This window comes from Zootoca vivipara, chromosome 15 (assembly GCF_963506605.1).
Source record: "Zootoca vivipara chromosome 15, rZooViv1.1, whole genome shotgun sequence".
NCBI classification, from domain to species: domain Eukaryota; kingdom Metazoa; phylum Chordata; class Lepidosauria; order Squamata; family Lacertidae; genus Zootoca; species Zootoca vivipara.
The window spans coordinates 13353162-13371205 of record NC_083290.1 but is presented as its reverse complement, the minus strand read 5'-3'; the positions used below and the strand labels follow the sequence as shown (position 1 = coordinate 13371205).

At 47.9% G+C, this 18044-nt stretch overlaps 2 protein-coding genes across 3 annotated transcripts in view; one reads left to right on the top strand and one right to left on the bottom strand.

Annotated features, from left to right (window-relative positions):
* The window catches only part of CAMKK1 (calcium/calmodulin dependent protein kinase kinase 1), a 92931-nt gene extending 82439 nt beyond the window's left edge, over positions 1-10492 (top strand). For both annotated transcript variants that reach the window (XM_060268457.1, XM_035139790.2), the window contains exon 16: positions 3401-10492. In XM_060268457.1, the coding sequence (XP_060124440.1) occupies positions 3401-3473 (73 nt within the window). In that variant the 3' untranslated portion in view covers positions 3474-10492. The remainder of the gene's footprint in view (positions 1-3400) is intronic.
* A 1344-nt stretch (positions 10493-11836) lies between these two features.
* C1QBP (complement C1q binding protein) lies at positions 11837-17620 on the bottom strand. Its single transcript, XM_035139608.2, has 6 exons — positions 17319-17620; positions 15669-15819; positions 15313-15397; positions 14346-14441; positions 13138-13260; positions 11837-12341 (listed from the first exon to the last, which is right to left on the bottom strand). Exons 1-6 carry the CDS (start codon positions 17575-17577, stop codon positions 12192-12194), a joined length of 864 nt encoding a protein of 287 aa, XP_034995499.1. The 5' UTR covers positions 17578-17620; the 3' UTR covers positions 11837-12191.
* Positions 17621-18044: the final 424 nt, after the last annotated feature.

Sequence of the window (18044 nt, the reverse complement as noted above, 5' to 3'; positions counted from 1 at the left end):
TTGGAGTCCAGAATGTGTTGGGGGGTGGGGAAAGGCTGTCCTCAGCCAGGGGCTCTGAGCACCAGAAAACCCTATCAAACCATCATGGGCTGTGTGACAAAAGTCCTTGTCTTCCATCCCTCCATATGCTTCCTTTGAACAACTTCCGAATCCTCCATAACGATACCCTCACCTTGCCTTTTTCCTCACTCTCACCCCACCCATCCCCGTTGATTTTCAAAAAATATTATTTCTGCAGTTTTGTGTTGTTGTTTTTGACTTTCCGTCTCAATTCATGCAATCTCATTGCTGGGTTTTTTCCCCCGTTTCCTTTGTCTTCGTGGTTTGTCTCCAGGCATGGTTTCCGCTTAAGCCCATCTGTCTATTTGCACCCAGCTTTAAGGTAACTCGGTGTCTTGCGCTGTGACCTTTTCTCCCGTCTCGTAATTTGGTGGTGCCTGTGTATGTTATTAGAGAGAATCTCTTTCACTGTTCCTAGAAGAGTGGGTATGTTCCACTGTGTCACGCTCAATGTTCAGTCATGAACACAGCCCACCCCCTTCCTCCTCCTCCTCCTCCCTCTTCCCCTTCTTCCACATTTTCTCTTTCTTTGTTTTTTCCTTCCTTTATTTTTTAAAAAACTTCTATTGCGTTTTGGGCAACTCAAGGTTAAGAAGAGAGCTGTGGACCAAAACAAGTCCCGGAAATGCAGCCCGAGGCAAATGGAACACTAAACTGGAGTTTCCCAAGCAGAGAGAACTGTATTTGCAGACTGATGCCTCAGGACTGATGCCGTAGCTCAGTGGGTGGGGCATCCTCTTCGCACACAAAAGGTCCCAGGTTCAATCCCCAATGATATCTCTAGGTAGGGCTGGGAGAGACACTGCCAGTCAGTGCAGGCAGTAATGAGCTAGATGACCAATGACATATAAGCTTCCTTCTCCCACATTTTTCTTCAACAATCCTCCTTCAATTTAATGAGAGGTGGAGGAGGGGAGAGGAAATTTTTTTTGTGGGGGTGCAGGGTTTTAGTCTGCTTCCACTGCTTTTGAAGTGTTTGGGAAGGGTTGTTTTCTTCCATTCTACAAGCTAACAGTGGTCTGCACTCGGCAGCCTCCCTGGGTGCCCACGCTTCAATCAAAACGCAAGGGAAGGCATGTGATTAACTTATCCCTCTTTGGCGCCTTTTGAGAACCAGAAGGCGCAGGTGGTCAGGGAAAGTTCTGGAGCAACATCTCCTGGAAAGAAAGTCACAAACACACACAAACCCTTAGCCACCTGAGAATCAATAAGGCCAGCTCAGAACCCCATGCCGCCCCACTCCAATGCTAAAGAAATTCAAATTAAATGGCAGAGCGCTCCAAACATTGCAGAGCCTTCATTCTGGCATGCCTAAATGTCCCCTCAGCGACTCTGGAGGGAAGAGTCTTAAAGAGTCTCCACCATGAACACAAGTCTTCCAAGAATCTCCTTCGCCAGCCTAAAATTTGGTTTCCTCAGAGGTTGAGTGGTTGAAGAACGGATTCTGTCATTAGATCCATGCTCATTTCAAAATTACTAGCACCATGAAGCATCTAAAAACATAAGGAGAGCCCTGCTGAATCAGGCCAGTGGCAGCATCCTGCCCTCACAGTGGCCACCCAGGCAAGCAGGAACCCAGCGCAAGAGCCCTCTCCCCTTCCTGCAGTTTCCAGCAACTGGTATTCAGAAGCACCCCGGCCTCTAGCTATGGAGGCAGAACATAGCCATTGCGGCTGGGAGCCTCCCCGTGCAAAAACAAATGAGCTGCTGCTATACAGGAGAAAGGATTTGTTGCCTTTCTGGATGGCTCTGCAAATCGGAAGCTGCTAGAAGTTTCCGGAACTTGTGTCATCCTGAGCTTGGGTCGTTATCAGTTAATTGGAGCGCCGTTTGGCTCTCCTAGGCAGCATTTCTCATTAATTCAGGCAATTAGCTGTACTGTATCACCTGGGAAACACTGGGGAGAGAGAGAACCGATCCCTTTCAGGAAATGGCTTTTTTCATTTTCATTTTTTAAAAAAGGTTGCCTTATGTGGCTCTGAGGAGAAGGTGAAGGTGGAGAGCTTGGCAAAATGAGCTTGGAGACTAAAGCCAGCTGTCTTGTAGTGTAGTGTAGTGTGGTGTAGTGGGTAAGAGCGGTAGACTCGTAATCTGGTGAACTGGGTTCGCTTCCCTGCTCCTCCACATGCAGCTGCTGGGTGACCTTGGGCTAGTCACACTTCTCTGAAGTCTCTCAGCCCCACACACCTCACAGAGTGTTTGTTGCGGGGGAGGAAGGGAAAGGAGATTGTTAGCCGCTTTGAGACTCCTTCAGGTAGTGATAAAGCGGGATATCAAATCCAAACTCTTCTCTTTTTCTTCTTGTGGCCTGAGCCGAATGGCAGCATCAGGGTAGGACTCTGGGGCAGATTTCCAGAGCCCCTCCCCCCCCATTCAGGAAAATGAACAGGGAATAATAATTATTATTATTTATTATTTATACCCCGCCCATGAAGCGGGAGTGGCTTACCACATTTCAAAGAAAATAAAGTAATGCTTTGCTCAAGAGTTTGGGGGGTATGTAAGATCAGTGTCATTACGAAACCCCATTCTGCGTCCTCACCGCCCTGCCCACCATTCCTCCTCAATTAACAAGAAAAGAAACTGCACTTGGAAGTTATCAAAAGGGAAATGAAATGTTCATGAAATTCTAACAAGCGTTTTTGTTCTGCTTGCCTCCCTTTTGACCCGGGGGGGGGGGGTCCTCTTAGACTGTTCTTCCTTCCATTCTACAAACTAACTCACCAGTGGTCTGTATGCTACAGCTTTCCTGCATACCCACATTGCCATCACAGCCATGGGAAAAACATAATGAGGCGACACCCACCCACACCCAGCATGGGGATTTTTTCCCCTCACATCAGGAAGTGCAGGCACCCAGGGAGGCTGCAAGGAGCTGGACAAATGTTTCCTAGAAAGGAAAATGCATACTGTCGAGGTTAGAAAAATGTCAGTGTCTTTTGCAGATGAATAAAATACTCAAAAAACTGGAGAGCAGATTTCAGCCTAGCAGTACATAAGACCGTGAAGTCCAGAATCTAAAATTATCTAACTGTACTCACTGCCTGTGCTTCCAGCTTATATATTACCAGCGATAAAACACCTTCTTGAGTGAGTGGACCATTGGTCCATCTAACTTAGTAGTGTTTGTACTGACTGGCAGTGGCTTTCCAGGGCTTTCAGCAGGAGATTTTCTCTTAGCCCTACCTGAAGGTGGAAATTCAACCTGGGACCATTTTTCTCTGCAAAACAGATGCTCTGTGAATGAGCTACAGCCGTCTCCAATAGGGACTACTACCACACACAGTTTTCTTCTGTAATGGGTGGGATTTTAAAATGTGTATCTTTTGAATGTGCGTAGAAAGCAAGGGAGCCGAGAAGGGTTGAAGGACCCCGACCTGCCGGACGTATCTGAAGACGAGGCGACATCCTGAAGCCCCGAGCATGTCACACACTGATCACTTAACTGCTGCTACCGTGACCATCGTATCCAGTGGTGTCGTCCTGCACGCCATGCTGTTTTCATCAACCAAAGTTTGTGACTTGCGAAAAGAAAGAAAGAGAGAGAGAGAGATTCCTGCTTTGCAGGCGGTTGGACTCGAAGTCCCTTTGGGTCCCTTCCAACTCTACAATCCCATGATTCTATGATACCGAAGGGATAAAACAGTGGGAGTCCCACCTGGTGGGAGGAGAAATGGCCCATGGAAGAGCTGGCTCTCCGGCAACTGGCTGCCCACATCTGTTTATGTCGTAAGACATTTTGGTGTTGTATACTGGACCATGTGCCTCATAGCTTCCAGTTGTGCTTCATGTTGTGATATATGTAGTCAGCCACGTATGGCGATTCGACCGATGAATGTGCACCAAATGTTCTTTGCTGGAGAATGCTTGGTTCAGAACCACCCATGTACATCCCACCTCCCGGCATTTTATTTTGGTTTCGGAACTTCTTAGTCAGGTTGCCTGCTCAAGCCCAATGTTGTTTGTTATGCAACACACACCGGCTGTAATGGAACAGGTGTGCTCTAAGCTGCCTCCATTCAGCAGCCTTTTTACCTTTCGGAATTTAATTGGCCCAACCCAGGTGGCGCTGTGGGCTAAACCACAGAGCCTAGGGCTTGTTGATCAGAAGGTCGGCGGTTCGAATCCCTGTGACGGGGTGAGCTCCCGTTGCTCGGTCCCAGCTCCTGCCAACCTAGCAGTTCGAAAGCACGTCAAAGTACAAGTAGATAAATAGGTACCGCTACAGCGGGAAGGTAAACGGCGTTTCCGTGTGCTGCTCTGGTTCGCCAGAAGAGGCTTTGTCATGCTGGCCACATGACCTGGAAGCTGTACGCCGGCTCCCTCGGCCAATAACGCAAGATGAGCACGCAACCCCAGAGTCGGTCACGACTGGACCTAATGGTCAGGGGTCCCCTTACCTTTACCTTTACTCCCAATATAAAGTAGACTTTGACACCAGGTGAATCACAAAGCTTCAGACCAGTTTTTTCCCAAACCAAACTATGCCTTTACTTACAAGTTTCGAGGCAAGCAGTTTTTGAGAAAATGCTTTAAAAACAAACAAACTAGTTTTATGTTGTGAGTAAAACTACAAAAGCAAAATATAAATAGAGCTAAACCGCATCCCTTTTCTAGACTATCCCTAGCCCAGCAAATACTCATCAGTACAGTGGCTTCTAGTCTTCTTAGTTCAACTTCTCAAGACAGGATCCATTGCAAGTTTTCATCCTGGGCCTCTGCTTCAGGTTTCTACTCTTTTTCTCCCCCAATAGAGTTCTTATTTCAGTTCTTCCTTAGTTCCCACCTCTGTGTGTTTCAGCTTTTTTCTCATCATTTCTTCAGCTCTGATCCCCTTTTTAAGCCTATTTTCTTCATTTATCAACTTTACTTATGTACAAAACTTCCCCTCGCAACCTTTTAGGCAGTCAGAAGGGGAATAGGGTCCTGGTTAAGTTTCTGGTTTTCCTTAATTGGCAGGCTGAACCATTGGCCCTCTTGTGCAAAAGAACTTCTGCTCCGTATTTTTAACTTTCCTGTGTAAAGCACCTTCCTGTGAGCTTTTGACCACCCTGTGCAAAAGAGCATATCTCAGCGACCCCTGTGCTTTCAACAGGTGCCTTTTTGTTTAAAGAATGCATCAGAAACACTCCCACCAGTTCCCACATCCATCATTCTTCAGCTGGTTCTGTAAGAAGCAGCTGGATCAAAGTCAGAAAATTGGAAGATAGCAACTTACCTTCAACCATAGCCCTTGGGTTTTGGTAGTAGAGCTTGTAAGAGCTTGTCATCTCATGGACTTTCAGAAGAGTCTGGAATTGATTCTGTAGATTCCCTGCAGTGGGATTGGTTAGAATCAGCCCCCTGGGCAATCTACAAAGCCTGGGGTTGGCTAGTATAAAGAAATGTTGCTCATCCAGATCAGGGAGGGAGAGTGGTTAGTGGCCTGAAGATTGCCAATCAGTCTTGGATGCCTAAGAGGGGACACAATCAGCACAAAGTATGTGGCCTCCATCCCTAGGATGAAAAGACCATGGCAACCTCTTTTGGATTCTGTCTGAAGTTCCTGCAAGCAAATGCATAATGAGGAACGAAGCTCTCTGTGCCTGTATGATGATCAGAAAGGTGGCTTGTCTATATCCTACAGCGACCAGAAGCAGCTTGCTATGTCTTGCTGTAGGAAGGAAGGAAGAGATTAAAGGAGACAGGTTGCTTGCAAAATAATTTCAATTTGACTTTGCTCAAGGATAATCTTCTCCGAGTCACTGAGTCAAACCTGATTCCTTCCTTCCTTCTGAAGCCACGCAAGCCTGTACCTGCTGAATTTTTACAGTGGTTGGTGCAGGAATTGAGCCTACAAAATCTTTAAAAGACTATAAAAGTTTTCTGTGGTTTTTTTGTTTGATTGTTTGTTTTAAGGGTGGAAGGTGCAGGAAATGGGTCAGCCATTAACAGCACCCCTGGCTACCCTAGAACTGGAATCCTTTTATTACATTTTTTTTTTTGTGGGGGGAGTAATGATAGCAGCAGCAGTAATCGGCCTCACAAAAAGATTGTGCACAAAAACCAACAAAAGGAAAACCAGTGGCTTTACTTACAGAAGATCGGAAGTTCATCTGTGCTTCAACTAGTGAGAGAGGAGATAGAATCATAGAATCATAGAGTTGGAAGAGACCACAAGGGCCATCCAGTCCAACCCCCTGCCAAGCAGGAAACACCATCAAAGCATTCTTGACATATGCCTGTCAAGCCTCTGCTTAAAGACCTCCAAAGAAGGAGACTCCACCACACTTCTTGGCAGCAAATTCCACTGCCGAACAGCTCTTACTGTCAGGAAGTTCTTCCTAATGTTTAGGTGGAATCTTCCTTCTTGTAGTTTGAATCCATTGCTCTGTGTCCGCTTCTCTGGAGCAGCAGAAAACAACCTTTCACCCTCCTCTATATGACATCCTTTTATAAATTTGAACATGGCTATCATATCACCCCTTAACTTTGTCTTCTCCAGGCTAAACATACCCAGCTCCCTAAGCCGTTCCTCATAAGGCATTGTTTCCAGGCCTTTGACCATTTTGGTTGCCCTCCTCTGGACACGTTCCAGCTTGTCAGTATCCTTCTTGAACTGTGGTGCCCAGATGCCCAGGATGTTCAATTCAGTTCAGTTCAATTCAATCTGCACTTGACAGGAGAACCTACTTAATCTACATTGTAGCAATATGTCTTATATATAACTGGACCTTGGAGCTTTTTTAAAACAACAACAAGTGGTTTATAAATTTTCTAAGTAAAATATATCTAACTAGGAGCTGTCACACCTCCTCGATCTGCTGGTCAACCCCCACCAAACCTCCACCCCTTTTCCATCCCCTTCCCCCCATGCCAACCAATTCCAAGGGAAATGTATCAAAATCTCATTCTACAGAGCAATATGCAAACCAAAAACTCAGGCGTCTCTCAAAATTCACACATCTCTGAATTTTGCAGTGCAGTTCTCCCGCTAACTCATGTGGTCGAAAATGCACATGGCTAGGTGCAAAGTGTGCCTAGGAATGCATATATTAGAGAGAACCACATACAAAAATGCACTGAGAAAAATTGCTTTGCAAGATGTGTATATTATATTGGGAGAAATTGGGGCCGAAATGCTCAAGGATTTTCCAACCCTCAGGAAGTTTCTGTTGAAATCTGCTTCCCCGTTTCTGCCTGTTTCGTTCTAGTCCCATCTTTTCTGCCCCCACCTTTCAACATTTGTAGGGAATTGTGGAATGACCGCACTTTTCTTTCTGTAAGACTGACATTCAAATTTATCCTTCCTAACATTCAGAGCTGTATTCTGTCTCTCTGGGAATTGCAGCCAACCGTTCTTCACCCTCTCCTAATTAGCTTCAGCAAATCCTGCAGTTTTCCAGACTCGCAGCAGTCAGTCACCCATTCCTGATACTTCCTCACCAAACCATCCATTGATACCTCCCGAATGATTGCTAATCCTGTTCAAGTAGTTATTAATTTGATGTCTGTAAAGTGTGCTTTGTAACCGTAAGTGTGCCAACAGGCGATATAATTCCTCTTGCATGGCTGGCCGGCATGAAACTCAACAGGATATTAGATCATATTGAGCATGAATACAGTGTCAGCGCTCCATGTATACAATAGTTCTGTATGATGGGCTAGTTTGATTGCCCCAGTGTTATAGTTTGGTTCCAAAGCTGGCATTTGGCGGCTTGGCTGAGAGTTCCCAGCTGGTATGAGACTTAGTAATAATAATGATTTTATTATTGGTACCCCACCCTTCTGACTGGGTTGACCCAGCCACTCTGGGCGGCTTCCAACATAGCTAAAAACATAAGAAAACATCAAAGCTTTAAAAGATTCCCTATACAAGGCTGCCTTCAGGTGTCTTCTAAAAGAGTTACTTATCTCCCTGGCATCTGATGGGAGGGCGTTCCACAGGGAGGGTGCCACTACCAAGAAGGTCCTCTGCTTGGTTCCCTGTACCAGGGACTTGGAACCGAGGATGGTGCTGGCTTCTAGCTTCTGCTCTTAACGGTGACCCTAGATTAATGCAGATTTGTCCCAGTCGCCGAAGCATAGGAGTAGGCTTGGATGTCCCTGCAAATAGGGCCAGGGAGCTCCTGCCAACCTAGCACTTTGAACACGCCAAAAAAGTGCAAGTAGATAAAGGTCGGGAAGGTAAACGGCGTTCCGTGCACTGCTCTGGTTCGCTTAGTCATGCTGGCTACATGACCCGGAAGCTGTCTGCGGACAAACGCCGGCACCCTCCGCCTATAGAGCGAGATGAGCGCCACAACCCCAGAGCCGTCCGCAACTGGACCTAACGGTCAGGGTTCCCTTTACCTTTTAAGACCTATTGAGGCTCTAAGCACTGAAAACATTGTGGGGCCCTCCCCCTCCTCCAAAAAACACACCCTTGTAATTAAAAATTAAAACTGTACTAAAGTTATTTTTTAATGATGCGAAGCCTACATGTATGCATGCCTAAATTAAGATAGCCTCATTCTGGATTTTCTGATTGCAAAAGTCTCGAGCAGGCTCATCTAAGTTGAACATTGCAAAGGTAGGTAAGATAAGTCAAGCCTCTCCTGAAATGTTGTTCCCTGGGTTTTTTTTTATTTCCAGTTGAGTAAAAGAGCGTTCTGCAGAGCAGTAATAGCCAGTTAGAAAAATGATGGCTGCTTCAATGCTTTTTTAAAATAAATTATTATTAATTCAATTTATATGCCACCTTTTATCAAAGGATCCCAGGGCGGTGTACAACATTAAAAACACATTGCAGAACATCAGTGATAAAATCATAATAAAGAGCATACTGACAGCCAAATAATAAAATAGTCATCATCATGATAACAGTCCTCTCCCCCACACTTTCACAAGCCATAGGTTATTTAATAGCCATAGGCCCAGCTAAAGAGGAATATTTTTGCCTGGCACCTAAAGGCATGTAGTGATGCTGCCAAGCGAGCCCCTTTGGGGAGAGCATTCCACTATTAGGGAGCCACAAAAAAAAGCCCCGTTCTATGGAATGGGGGACATAGAAAAGGGACTCGGATGATGAGCCAGGTCGGTTCTTACAGGTTCAAATTCTCCCCCCTCCCAAATCCCCCCCTTTTTTCTTTTTGTACTGGTGTCCTAAGCACGTGCTGTGATTTCTGCAATGTAAGGTCTTGGCCTAGATGACCCTTGACTCCCCAACTCTACCATTCTATGCTTCTGTTGGGTAAACCAGCACTGTCTGCAAATGGCATCCCTGCCATGTGTGCAGTTATCCTTTGGCAGTGAACAGAATAACCCCCTCCGTGTCCTTATCTCTGAGGCTCAGGAGCGACTTAAGCGTTTTAGGATCTGCATGCAATCACACACTGCTGTCACCATTACAGGAAACCTGCTACGATCACATCCCTTATTCCAAACGGGTGTACGCTTCTCAGCTAGTTATATTATTGATGTTGTAATGTGCCTTATTTAATTTTAAGACTCTATAAAGACACACACCCACACCCCAAAATATCATGTCGAGAACATAAGAGGATAGCATTGAAAACCCCACTGCCACATCTCTTATTTTCCCTGCTTTGTACCCAAGCCATCGGCCCGTTGTCTGTCGACGTGTATGTGTCTATTGTGAAAACCAACCTGTATTTCTCCCTAGGTGTGTGCATGTGTATGCGTACATGCACAAACCCCCGAACTGAAAGCATGAGTCGTGCACAGCGATGGCATTCGAGACCATTGCTGCACTGTAAATATGTACCATGAATATAAAGAGAGAGCCTATTTAGGACGGGGCAGGCTTGGGGGGGGGGGGTTGCATGCTTTTGTACTGTACTCTGGAAAATGGAAGGGCAGGGGTGGAAATTCCAATAAAAGTCCTTGGAATAAACCGATTGTCCGATGAAGTGATTGAAATGGAAGCCCACGTAGATACCTTTGGGTGACGCACTTTTCAGCCTGTAGAGCTAGAGACTCTTAAATCTTAGGGTTGTAGGTTCTAGCCCCGTGTTGTACAAGATTCTGGCATTAGACCAGATGACCATTGGGGTCCCTTGCCACTCCAATTCTATGATATCACACTTTTATGTTCTGGCCTCCTTTCCCTAGAAAATCAAGAAGACAGTTGTAGTGGGAGATTTAAGGCTGGAATCTCATGGAGCGCATCACAGGAACCACAGGATACTTCAGAATCCCCTTCCCAATGCTGCAGGTCTGATGTCTGCTGCCTGTGGCCATGGAAACATCCCTTTGCCCCTACCAAGGTTGGCATTTTGATGTCGGTAGCTCCAAAAAGTGTCTGGGGTGGTTTAGGGATGTGCCAGGGCAGGCCTGGAAAACCAGTGGGATGAAAAACAAAGCCAAAGATCTCCAGGTCTCCTGACATACCCCAAACCAAGGAGAGACTTGGGCCTAAATCTTTCCCTTCTGTAATTTGCAATGGGAAGCAAAGCTTTTTTTTTTTAGCAACTTAAAAGGTTGGAAACAGGGACATGCCTGTTCAGTTTTTACCACACTCCCCCACAGGCTCTCAGCCCGAAAGACCCTTTTCTCCCACTCACTTTGAAATGGGATGTGCCCAGTTACGAGGCGCTCAGAAGCTTGCTTCTAGGCAACTTGGCCTGTAAAAAGGGCATTATTTAAAAAACACTTTAAGAATTCCCTTGGTGCCCTCTGCTGGCCTAAATGTTCAATAGTTTTGTTTGTGCATTGGAGAGACTCCAACCACATTTGTTTTGCTCTGAGGTGTAGTGGTCTAGGGTTGTGGATGGTCAAAAGACCCGTTACTATTTCTGCGGCAGGGTCTGTGTGTGTCTCCAGCATCCTAGAACCAGTCAAGGGTTGACGCTTCCTGGCCATTGTGAAGAAATCTTTCAACGCTTTGGAGCCAATCAGAGGGAAAGGAGAGTCCGTTCCCTGAGAATAGGCTTCTAGGGTCACTCTGCAGAAGGGGCACAGGAAGAACATCGAGGAATTGTTCTGCATGCTTCAAAGTTAAGCATTTCGGAACCCTGAAAACACAAGGCGCCCCAGTTTCAAGAATGTGCAAGCAATAGAACTTCAGGGGAAACACAATTTAGGTCACTAAGATTATATTGGAGTACTCCAAATCATTTGCCCGTGTATGTGTACGGAAAGTAGATCCAGCTGATGTAACATTAAACTACAGTTAAAACCACAAATGTAACTAAGCAGAAATGCCCCGTTGATTTTGTGTTGTGCAGTTTAAAGCTTGGTATGTGTTGAAGGGACGCGGGTGGCGCTGTGGGTTAAACCACAGAGCCAAGGGCTTGCCAATCAGAAGGTCGGTGGTTCGAATCCCCACGACGGTCCCAGCTCCTGCCAACCTAGCAGTTTGAAAGCACATCAAAGTGCAAGTAGATAAATACTAGGTACATACCAGATAAAGACTCTGGCGGGAAGGTAAACGGCGTTTCCGTGTGCTGCTCTGGTTCGCCAGAAGCGGCTTTGTCATGCTGGCCACATGACCTGGAAGCTGTACGCCAGCTCCCTCAGCCAATAACGCGAGATGAGCGCCGCAACCCCAGAGTCGGTCACGACTGGTCCTAATGGTCAGGGGTCCCTTTACGTGTTGAAGCATGCCTTTATAATCCCAGAAAGCTAACGAAGGCATTACTAACTAGAGAGTTGTGCCACCTGGCTGGAACTCCTACAGGGGCTGGGTGTCAGCAATGGCACAACCAAAGTGCCCCCCACAGCTTGTCCATCTAAGGTGAGGTCTGGGTGAAAAAGCAACAAACAAGTCAAAAACACTGTTCATTCTACACAGACAAAAGCCTTCAACTGGTTTTATTTTGAGATCATTTTCTTTTCCTTCTTCAACTGTTCCAAAAACCCCAACCACACTTCCAAGGGTGAGAGGAGGCTACAGGGTTTTACAAAAACTTCGAAGTGGATCTGCGTGACTCCAGTCAGGTCGTGAACAAGACCGCTGCAGGGTTTTGAAACAGTGACATCTCCTCCTTCCAAGGATGCATGTTTAACACACAAACTCTGGGTGAAGCTCCCATTTCTCGCTCTCGTTCCACAGCATTTGGAAACAAAGTCCAGCCTTCAGTGGGGGAAAAAAGCAAAGGAAATTAAGAAACACCCCCCCCCAAATATACAGGCCCTCACGCTCTCTCAGCCTACTGGCATTTGACAAAGAGTTTAAGGTCTTCGAGGAATCGAATGTATTCCTGGTGCTCCAGCGCTGTGCTGAGGTCAACAAGCTCATCCGCAAATGTGTTGTCTACCCCTCGGTCAGCTAAGAAGTCCATCAGGTGATCATACAGAGCCTAGGAATATAATGGGATTGGAGGGGCAGGGAGGGAGAGAGAGTGAGTCACAAAAACACAATAGCTATTACACTCCTTTCTGCTAGGTAAACCTGGGTTTGCCACAAACATGTACAGTGGTACCTCGGTTTATCAACACAATTGGTTCCGGAAGTCTGTTCATAAACTGAAGCGTTCATAAACCGAAGCGAACTTTCCCATTGAAAGTAATAGAAAGTGGATTAATCCGTTCCAGACGGGTCCGCGGAGTACTCAACCTGAAGCGTACTTAACCCGAAGCATGGGTGTAATTGGTTCCGGAAGTCTGTTCATAAACTGAAGCGTTCATAAACCGAAGCGAACTTTCCCATTGAAAGTAATGGAAAGTGAATTAATCTGTTCCAGATGGGTCCGCGGCGTTCGTAAACCGAGGTGTTCATAAACCGAGGTTCCACTGTACTTGGGAGCTCTGTGTAGCTCCCAACCAACTACACCGGTGTGATTCGGGTGCTTTTCGCATTTTTCTGGAAAATCCGCATCGGTGTTGAGCTCTTGCCCAGGACATAATGCATCTTTCTAACACAATACCCAAGAGGCGTCAAGGAAGACATGTGGATGTCCTGTCATAGATGCACAAACAGATGCACACAAGGGTCCTTGCGGTGTACAAGCCTTCCTTATACGCTTGTATTAGCAGGTTCGCTAGTTTCGCTTAACCGCCAGGCAAGCTTGCAGCCAGACTAAACTGCGATTCCGTAAAACCGAAAATAAGTGCGCCACCCACACACAGGTACCCTAGTTATACAGCTGCTCCTACCCAATCGAGAGAGTCCGTGTTGAGGGTGTAATTATTGTCTCTCCATTCCGAGTCTCCGGTGGGCTGGAAGCTGACCTCTCGGATAGAGAAGATGTCGCTGTCTTCTTCTTCGCCAGGAGCAACCTGATTAGTTTATTTTAAGGGGGTGGTTATAAATGTGGGCAGAGCAGCACATTCAAATATTAACTTTCTCAGGTAGGTTGGTTTATACACTCGCACACCACTTTCTATCCTCCATCCAGGCTAGCAAGAGGTAGGATCAGAGTTCAAGGAGCCAGTGTGGTGTAGTGGTTAGTGTCTCAAGACTAGAACCTGGGAGACCAAGGTTCAAATCCCTACTCAGACATGAAGCTCATTGGGTGACCTTGGGTGAGTCGCTCTCAGCCTAACCTTCCTAACAGGTTTGTTGTGGGGATTAAATGAGGAGGGGTGAACCATGTACACCCCCTTGAGCTCCTTGGACTACTGCAATGCGCTCTATGTGGGGCTACCCTTGAAGGTGACCCGTAAACTGCAATTAATCCAGAATGCGGCAGCCAGACTGGTGACCGGGAGCGGCCGCCGGGACCACATAGCACCGGCTCTGAGAGATCTACACTGGCTCCCAGTACGTGTCCAAGCACAATTCAAAGTGTTGGTGCTGACCTTTAAAGCCCTAAACGGCCTCAGTCCTGTATACCTGAAGGAGCGTCTCCACCTCCATCGTTCTGCCCGGACACTGAGATCCAGCGCCGAGGGCCTTCTGGCAGTTCCCTCATTTCGAGAAGCAAAGCTACAGGGAACTAGGCAGAGGGCCTTCTCGGTAGTGGCACCCGCCCTGTGGAACGCCCTCCCATCAGAGGTCAGAGAGATAAAACAACTACTGTACCTGACATTTAGAAAATACCTAAAGGCAGCCCTGTTTCGGGAAGTTTTTAATCTGTGATATTTTAATGTATTTTAATGTGTGTTGGAAGCCGCCCAGAGTGGCGGGGGAGGGGGGGACCCAGCCAGAAGGGTGGGGTATTATTATTATTATAGAAAAAGGTGGGATATAAATGCAATAAATAAAAATAATATTCCAGCCCGGCCTAAAACACCTGAGAGGCACATGCAGCAGGGGCCAGTGAATGGCGTAGCCTTGGGAAAGGCCCCCAAGGGCCAGAAAAGGGGGCTCAAGGGCCACAAGGCCCCATGTCCCACACTTCCATTTTGAAAACAACACCCACCTCGTCCTCAGGGTAGTGGCAATCCAGCACAAGCGTCTGCTTGGTGTCGTCTTTGGTGACTTCTACAACGAAGTTTGGGGTCGACGTGAGCTCAGGCTAGAGAAGAGAAACAAACAGAAGTAACAGTGGCCGAAGGATGCTCTGCTAGCAAGAGCAAGAAGGGAGGTCATGGCTGCCTTATTGCTGCTGCTGCTCTGGACACGCCCCACCCAATAGTGGGATAGGAGAGCTGGAAAAAAAATCTCACACCTGGTGTCAGGGGACCTTCCTACAGGGAACCTCCCCCTCTCCTGTTCACCAGCACTTCACCCAGTGAAAGCAGCAGCAGCAGGTCAGGTGAGGGGAATCAGGAAGTCAGCGGGATGGAGGCGTTAGGGCTCAGTGATGTTGGAGAGCCTTTGCAACGCCCTGGCCAACAGGTGGAGGGGAACATGCAGCCCCTTCCGGCACCCGAATGAAGGTGCGCCACCAAACGTAAGGTCGGGAGGCGTTTCGGGGTGCCCAAGCTCTTATGCTGGTCACACAGCCGGAATCGTCCACTCCCGGATTCTGTGAGTGACTGAGAGGTCATGTTTTCTGCTATCTCTGCACTGTAAATACTATGCACAATAAAACTCTTAAAGACAGAGCGGACTTGGGCGTCTTTACTCAAGAGGAGCCGCAACAGCACCATTACACCTGGCAACCAACGCAGCCCTTTGGTTTCAGATAGTAAATGCCCGGGACACGTATTTTCACAGCCCTCTAGCTGGTGGAGTGCCCTGGTGGAGTCTCCTTCTTTGGAGGTCTTTAAGAAGAGGCTTGACAGGCATATGTCAAGAATGCTTTGATGGTGTTTCCTGCTTGGCAGGGGGTTGGACTGGATGGTCCTTGTGGTCTCTTCTAACTCTAGGATTCTATGATTCTATAGCAGCTATGGTGGTTCATTTCCCAGAAACGATTTAGAGAAGGATTCTTCCTCATTTACCTCTTGCTCGTCCGGCTTCTGCCCTTCCTGAGCCTCGTCAAAGCTTGGTGGGATGCTGTTGTTAATGTTGAACGAAACTGTGACCCTGCAAGACAGTGGACCCGCGATCAGCAAGCAGAGATCAAGACAGAGCAGCCCAGTGCTCTACTCCACACGCTGGGAAGAAGAGATTGGATTTGGGAAGCTTTGGGCCTCCGGTTGCTGCTGAACTACAACTCCCATCAGCCCCTGCAAGTGTGGCCAAGGGCCAGGGATGATGGGACTTGTAGTTCAGCTTCTGGGTTCCAGAGGCACAACTGTACCCCACCCCCAGCTGTCATTTTTAGGCCCTCTGTGAAAATTCCTTGCACACTTACGTTTCACCAGCTACCTTCCGCACTAGCTTGGCCTCTGTGCCGTGCACGTCCAGCTCCCACCCACCGGACATCTTGGGGAGGGATTTGTGCTTCTGGATTTTCTTCTCTTCTTTGATTTCATCTGTGAGGAACTCTGCAAAAGCTTTGTCACCTGCATGGTTGGGGGGGGGGAGAGAAATAACAGGTTTTCTTCTCCCCCTGACACCACAAACCAAAAACTCCTGATTGATACAGAAAGCATCACTCTCAAGCCATTAAGAAAGGAGTTTGCAGTGGTGTTTAATAATTTTGGCAGCGCCATCGGGTCTGCGCTCCAAGGAGCTTGAAGTATAACATTTTGACAGCGGGCATGAATGCTGGCAAATGTTGGCCCATCTCCTAAAACTGTTAAGGAGCGATTTGGAGGAAATGTTATTATCATTATTAAATGCTGTCACCATCATCATCACCAACATCATTATTATTATTACTGGAGCATCCAATAAGTAGATACTATTAAGCTGACTGTATATGCACACACTATTTGAATCTTTGAGTTTAAGTGATTTTGTTTTATTCCAAATAACTAGCAGCAGTTAATACAAGTACCCCAAAGCACTTATTATGCAGACCAAAACTTCTGAGCCTAAAAAACCAAAAACTTTACTGTTTTTGTACAACCCTACATACCTGCTAAACATTTACTCAAATCCTCATTTTTCAACTGGACTTATTTCCATGAATATTGGGTTGCATCCAACACAATCAGCAATCTCACGGAAATCAAAGGCCATGACTAATAGTGGGTCTACTCTGAGAAAGCCTGACATGGGATCCATCTAAGCCATGACCCAATGGGGTCACGAAGAGTCGGGACATGACTAAACAACAACAACTAGAGATGCAATGAGGCCCAAGTCCTCTGCATGTTTACCCGGGAGTAAGTCCCCCTGAACTAAATGAGGCTTACCTTTTGAGTAAGCATTTATGGAACTGAACTGGCAGATTTTCTTTTGGAGCTAGGAAACACATGCTCCTTCCCTTCCTGCCTGACCCTGTTCAGGCCTCTGCCCTCAAACATCTTCCCAGCTCCTGATCCTTTTATCAAATCAACTAATTTAAAGGCTTGCAGAGAGCCAAAGGTTAGTGTCGGATTGGGAAGACCCCAGGGCTTCGCCATGCAACTCAAGGGTGTGACCTTTGGCCAGTCACTGCCTCTCAGTCTAACCTATCCTTGGGGAATAAATGCGGAGGGAGAAAACCACAGACCTTGAGCTCCTGGGAGAAAAAATGCGGGATGGAAATTCAGTAACTGCTCAGTCCCGCTTTGGAGGGGGGGAGAGATTAGGATGAACCTATACCCGTTATTATTATTTTCAAAGCCTGCCTCCGCCTAGGCATAAGCTCCTCTTGGATGGCAGGAACACGTTTACTCGTGAGCAACCCGATGCCGAGGGGGATTCCTCGCGAGCAAGCGCGCCTTGGCTCGCAGCCCAGCCCCCACTTTTCCCAGGACAAAAGCTCTCTAGGAGGAGGATCGCTGCCGTCTTTTTCCTCGGACGCGATCCCCAGCGGCCCCGAGGGGGGCTTCCTCGCGAGTAAGCGCCGGAGCCCTGCGTTCCTTGCGAGCGACCTTCATCCCCCTTCCCCTGCCCTCCGCGTGTAGCTCACCATCGGTGTGGAGGCCGCCGCAGGCGCAGGAGACGGAGGGCGAGCCCGGCCGGAGGAGGAAGCGGCTGGGGCCTTGGCCGGCGCCGCGCAGCACCCACAGCGAGCGGGTGAAGGGCCGGGAGACGGCGGAGGCGAAGGCGAAGGCCGGGCCGGGAGGCGCCGCCGAGCTGGGCTGCAAGGACAGCAGCGGCCGGGGCTGGATGGGGCGGCGCGCCACGGCGGAGAGGGCGGCGGATCGCAGGGCGCGAGCGAGCAGCATGGTGGCTGTGGATCGAAGGAGGCGGACACACGTGGGGAGAGACGGGCCGGAAGGGAGGGCAAGGCAAGGCAGGGCCGGGAGGGGGAAATCCTGACCCGCCTCTTTCCCTCCCGCCTGCTCTACTTAAAGGCACCGCGGCGCACGCGGCGCGTCTCCAAGCAAGCTCTCCAAAGCGCCCGCGCCTCTTTGAGCGGTGAGCGCTTTGCGCATTGAAAAATGGGAAAGGAGAACCTTCTCACCAGTGCCGGATTCCCAGATAGGCAGGGAAGACACCGTCCTAAGGGCCCCACGGCTTTTAAGGGCCCTGCAACCACGGCTCAAAATAATATAGATTTGATCTCGAAATCAGGGCCGGATTTAGGTTTGATGAGGCCCTAAACTACTGAAGGTAACAGGGTCCTTTATATGTCCAGCTGTCCTTTGTCAGCAACGAATTGTCGCTGTTTTTTGTGTTGAATATATGCTGT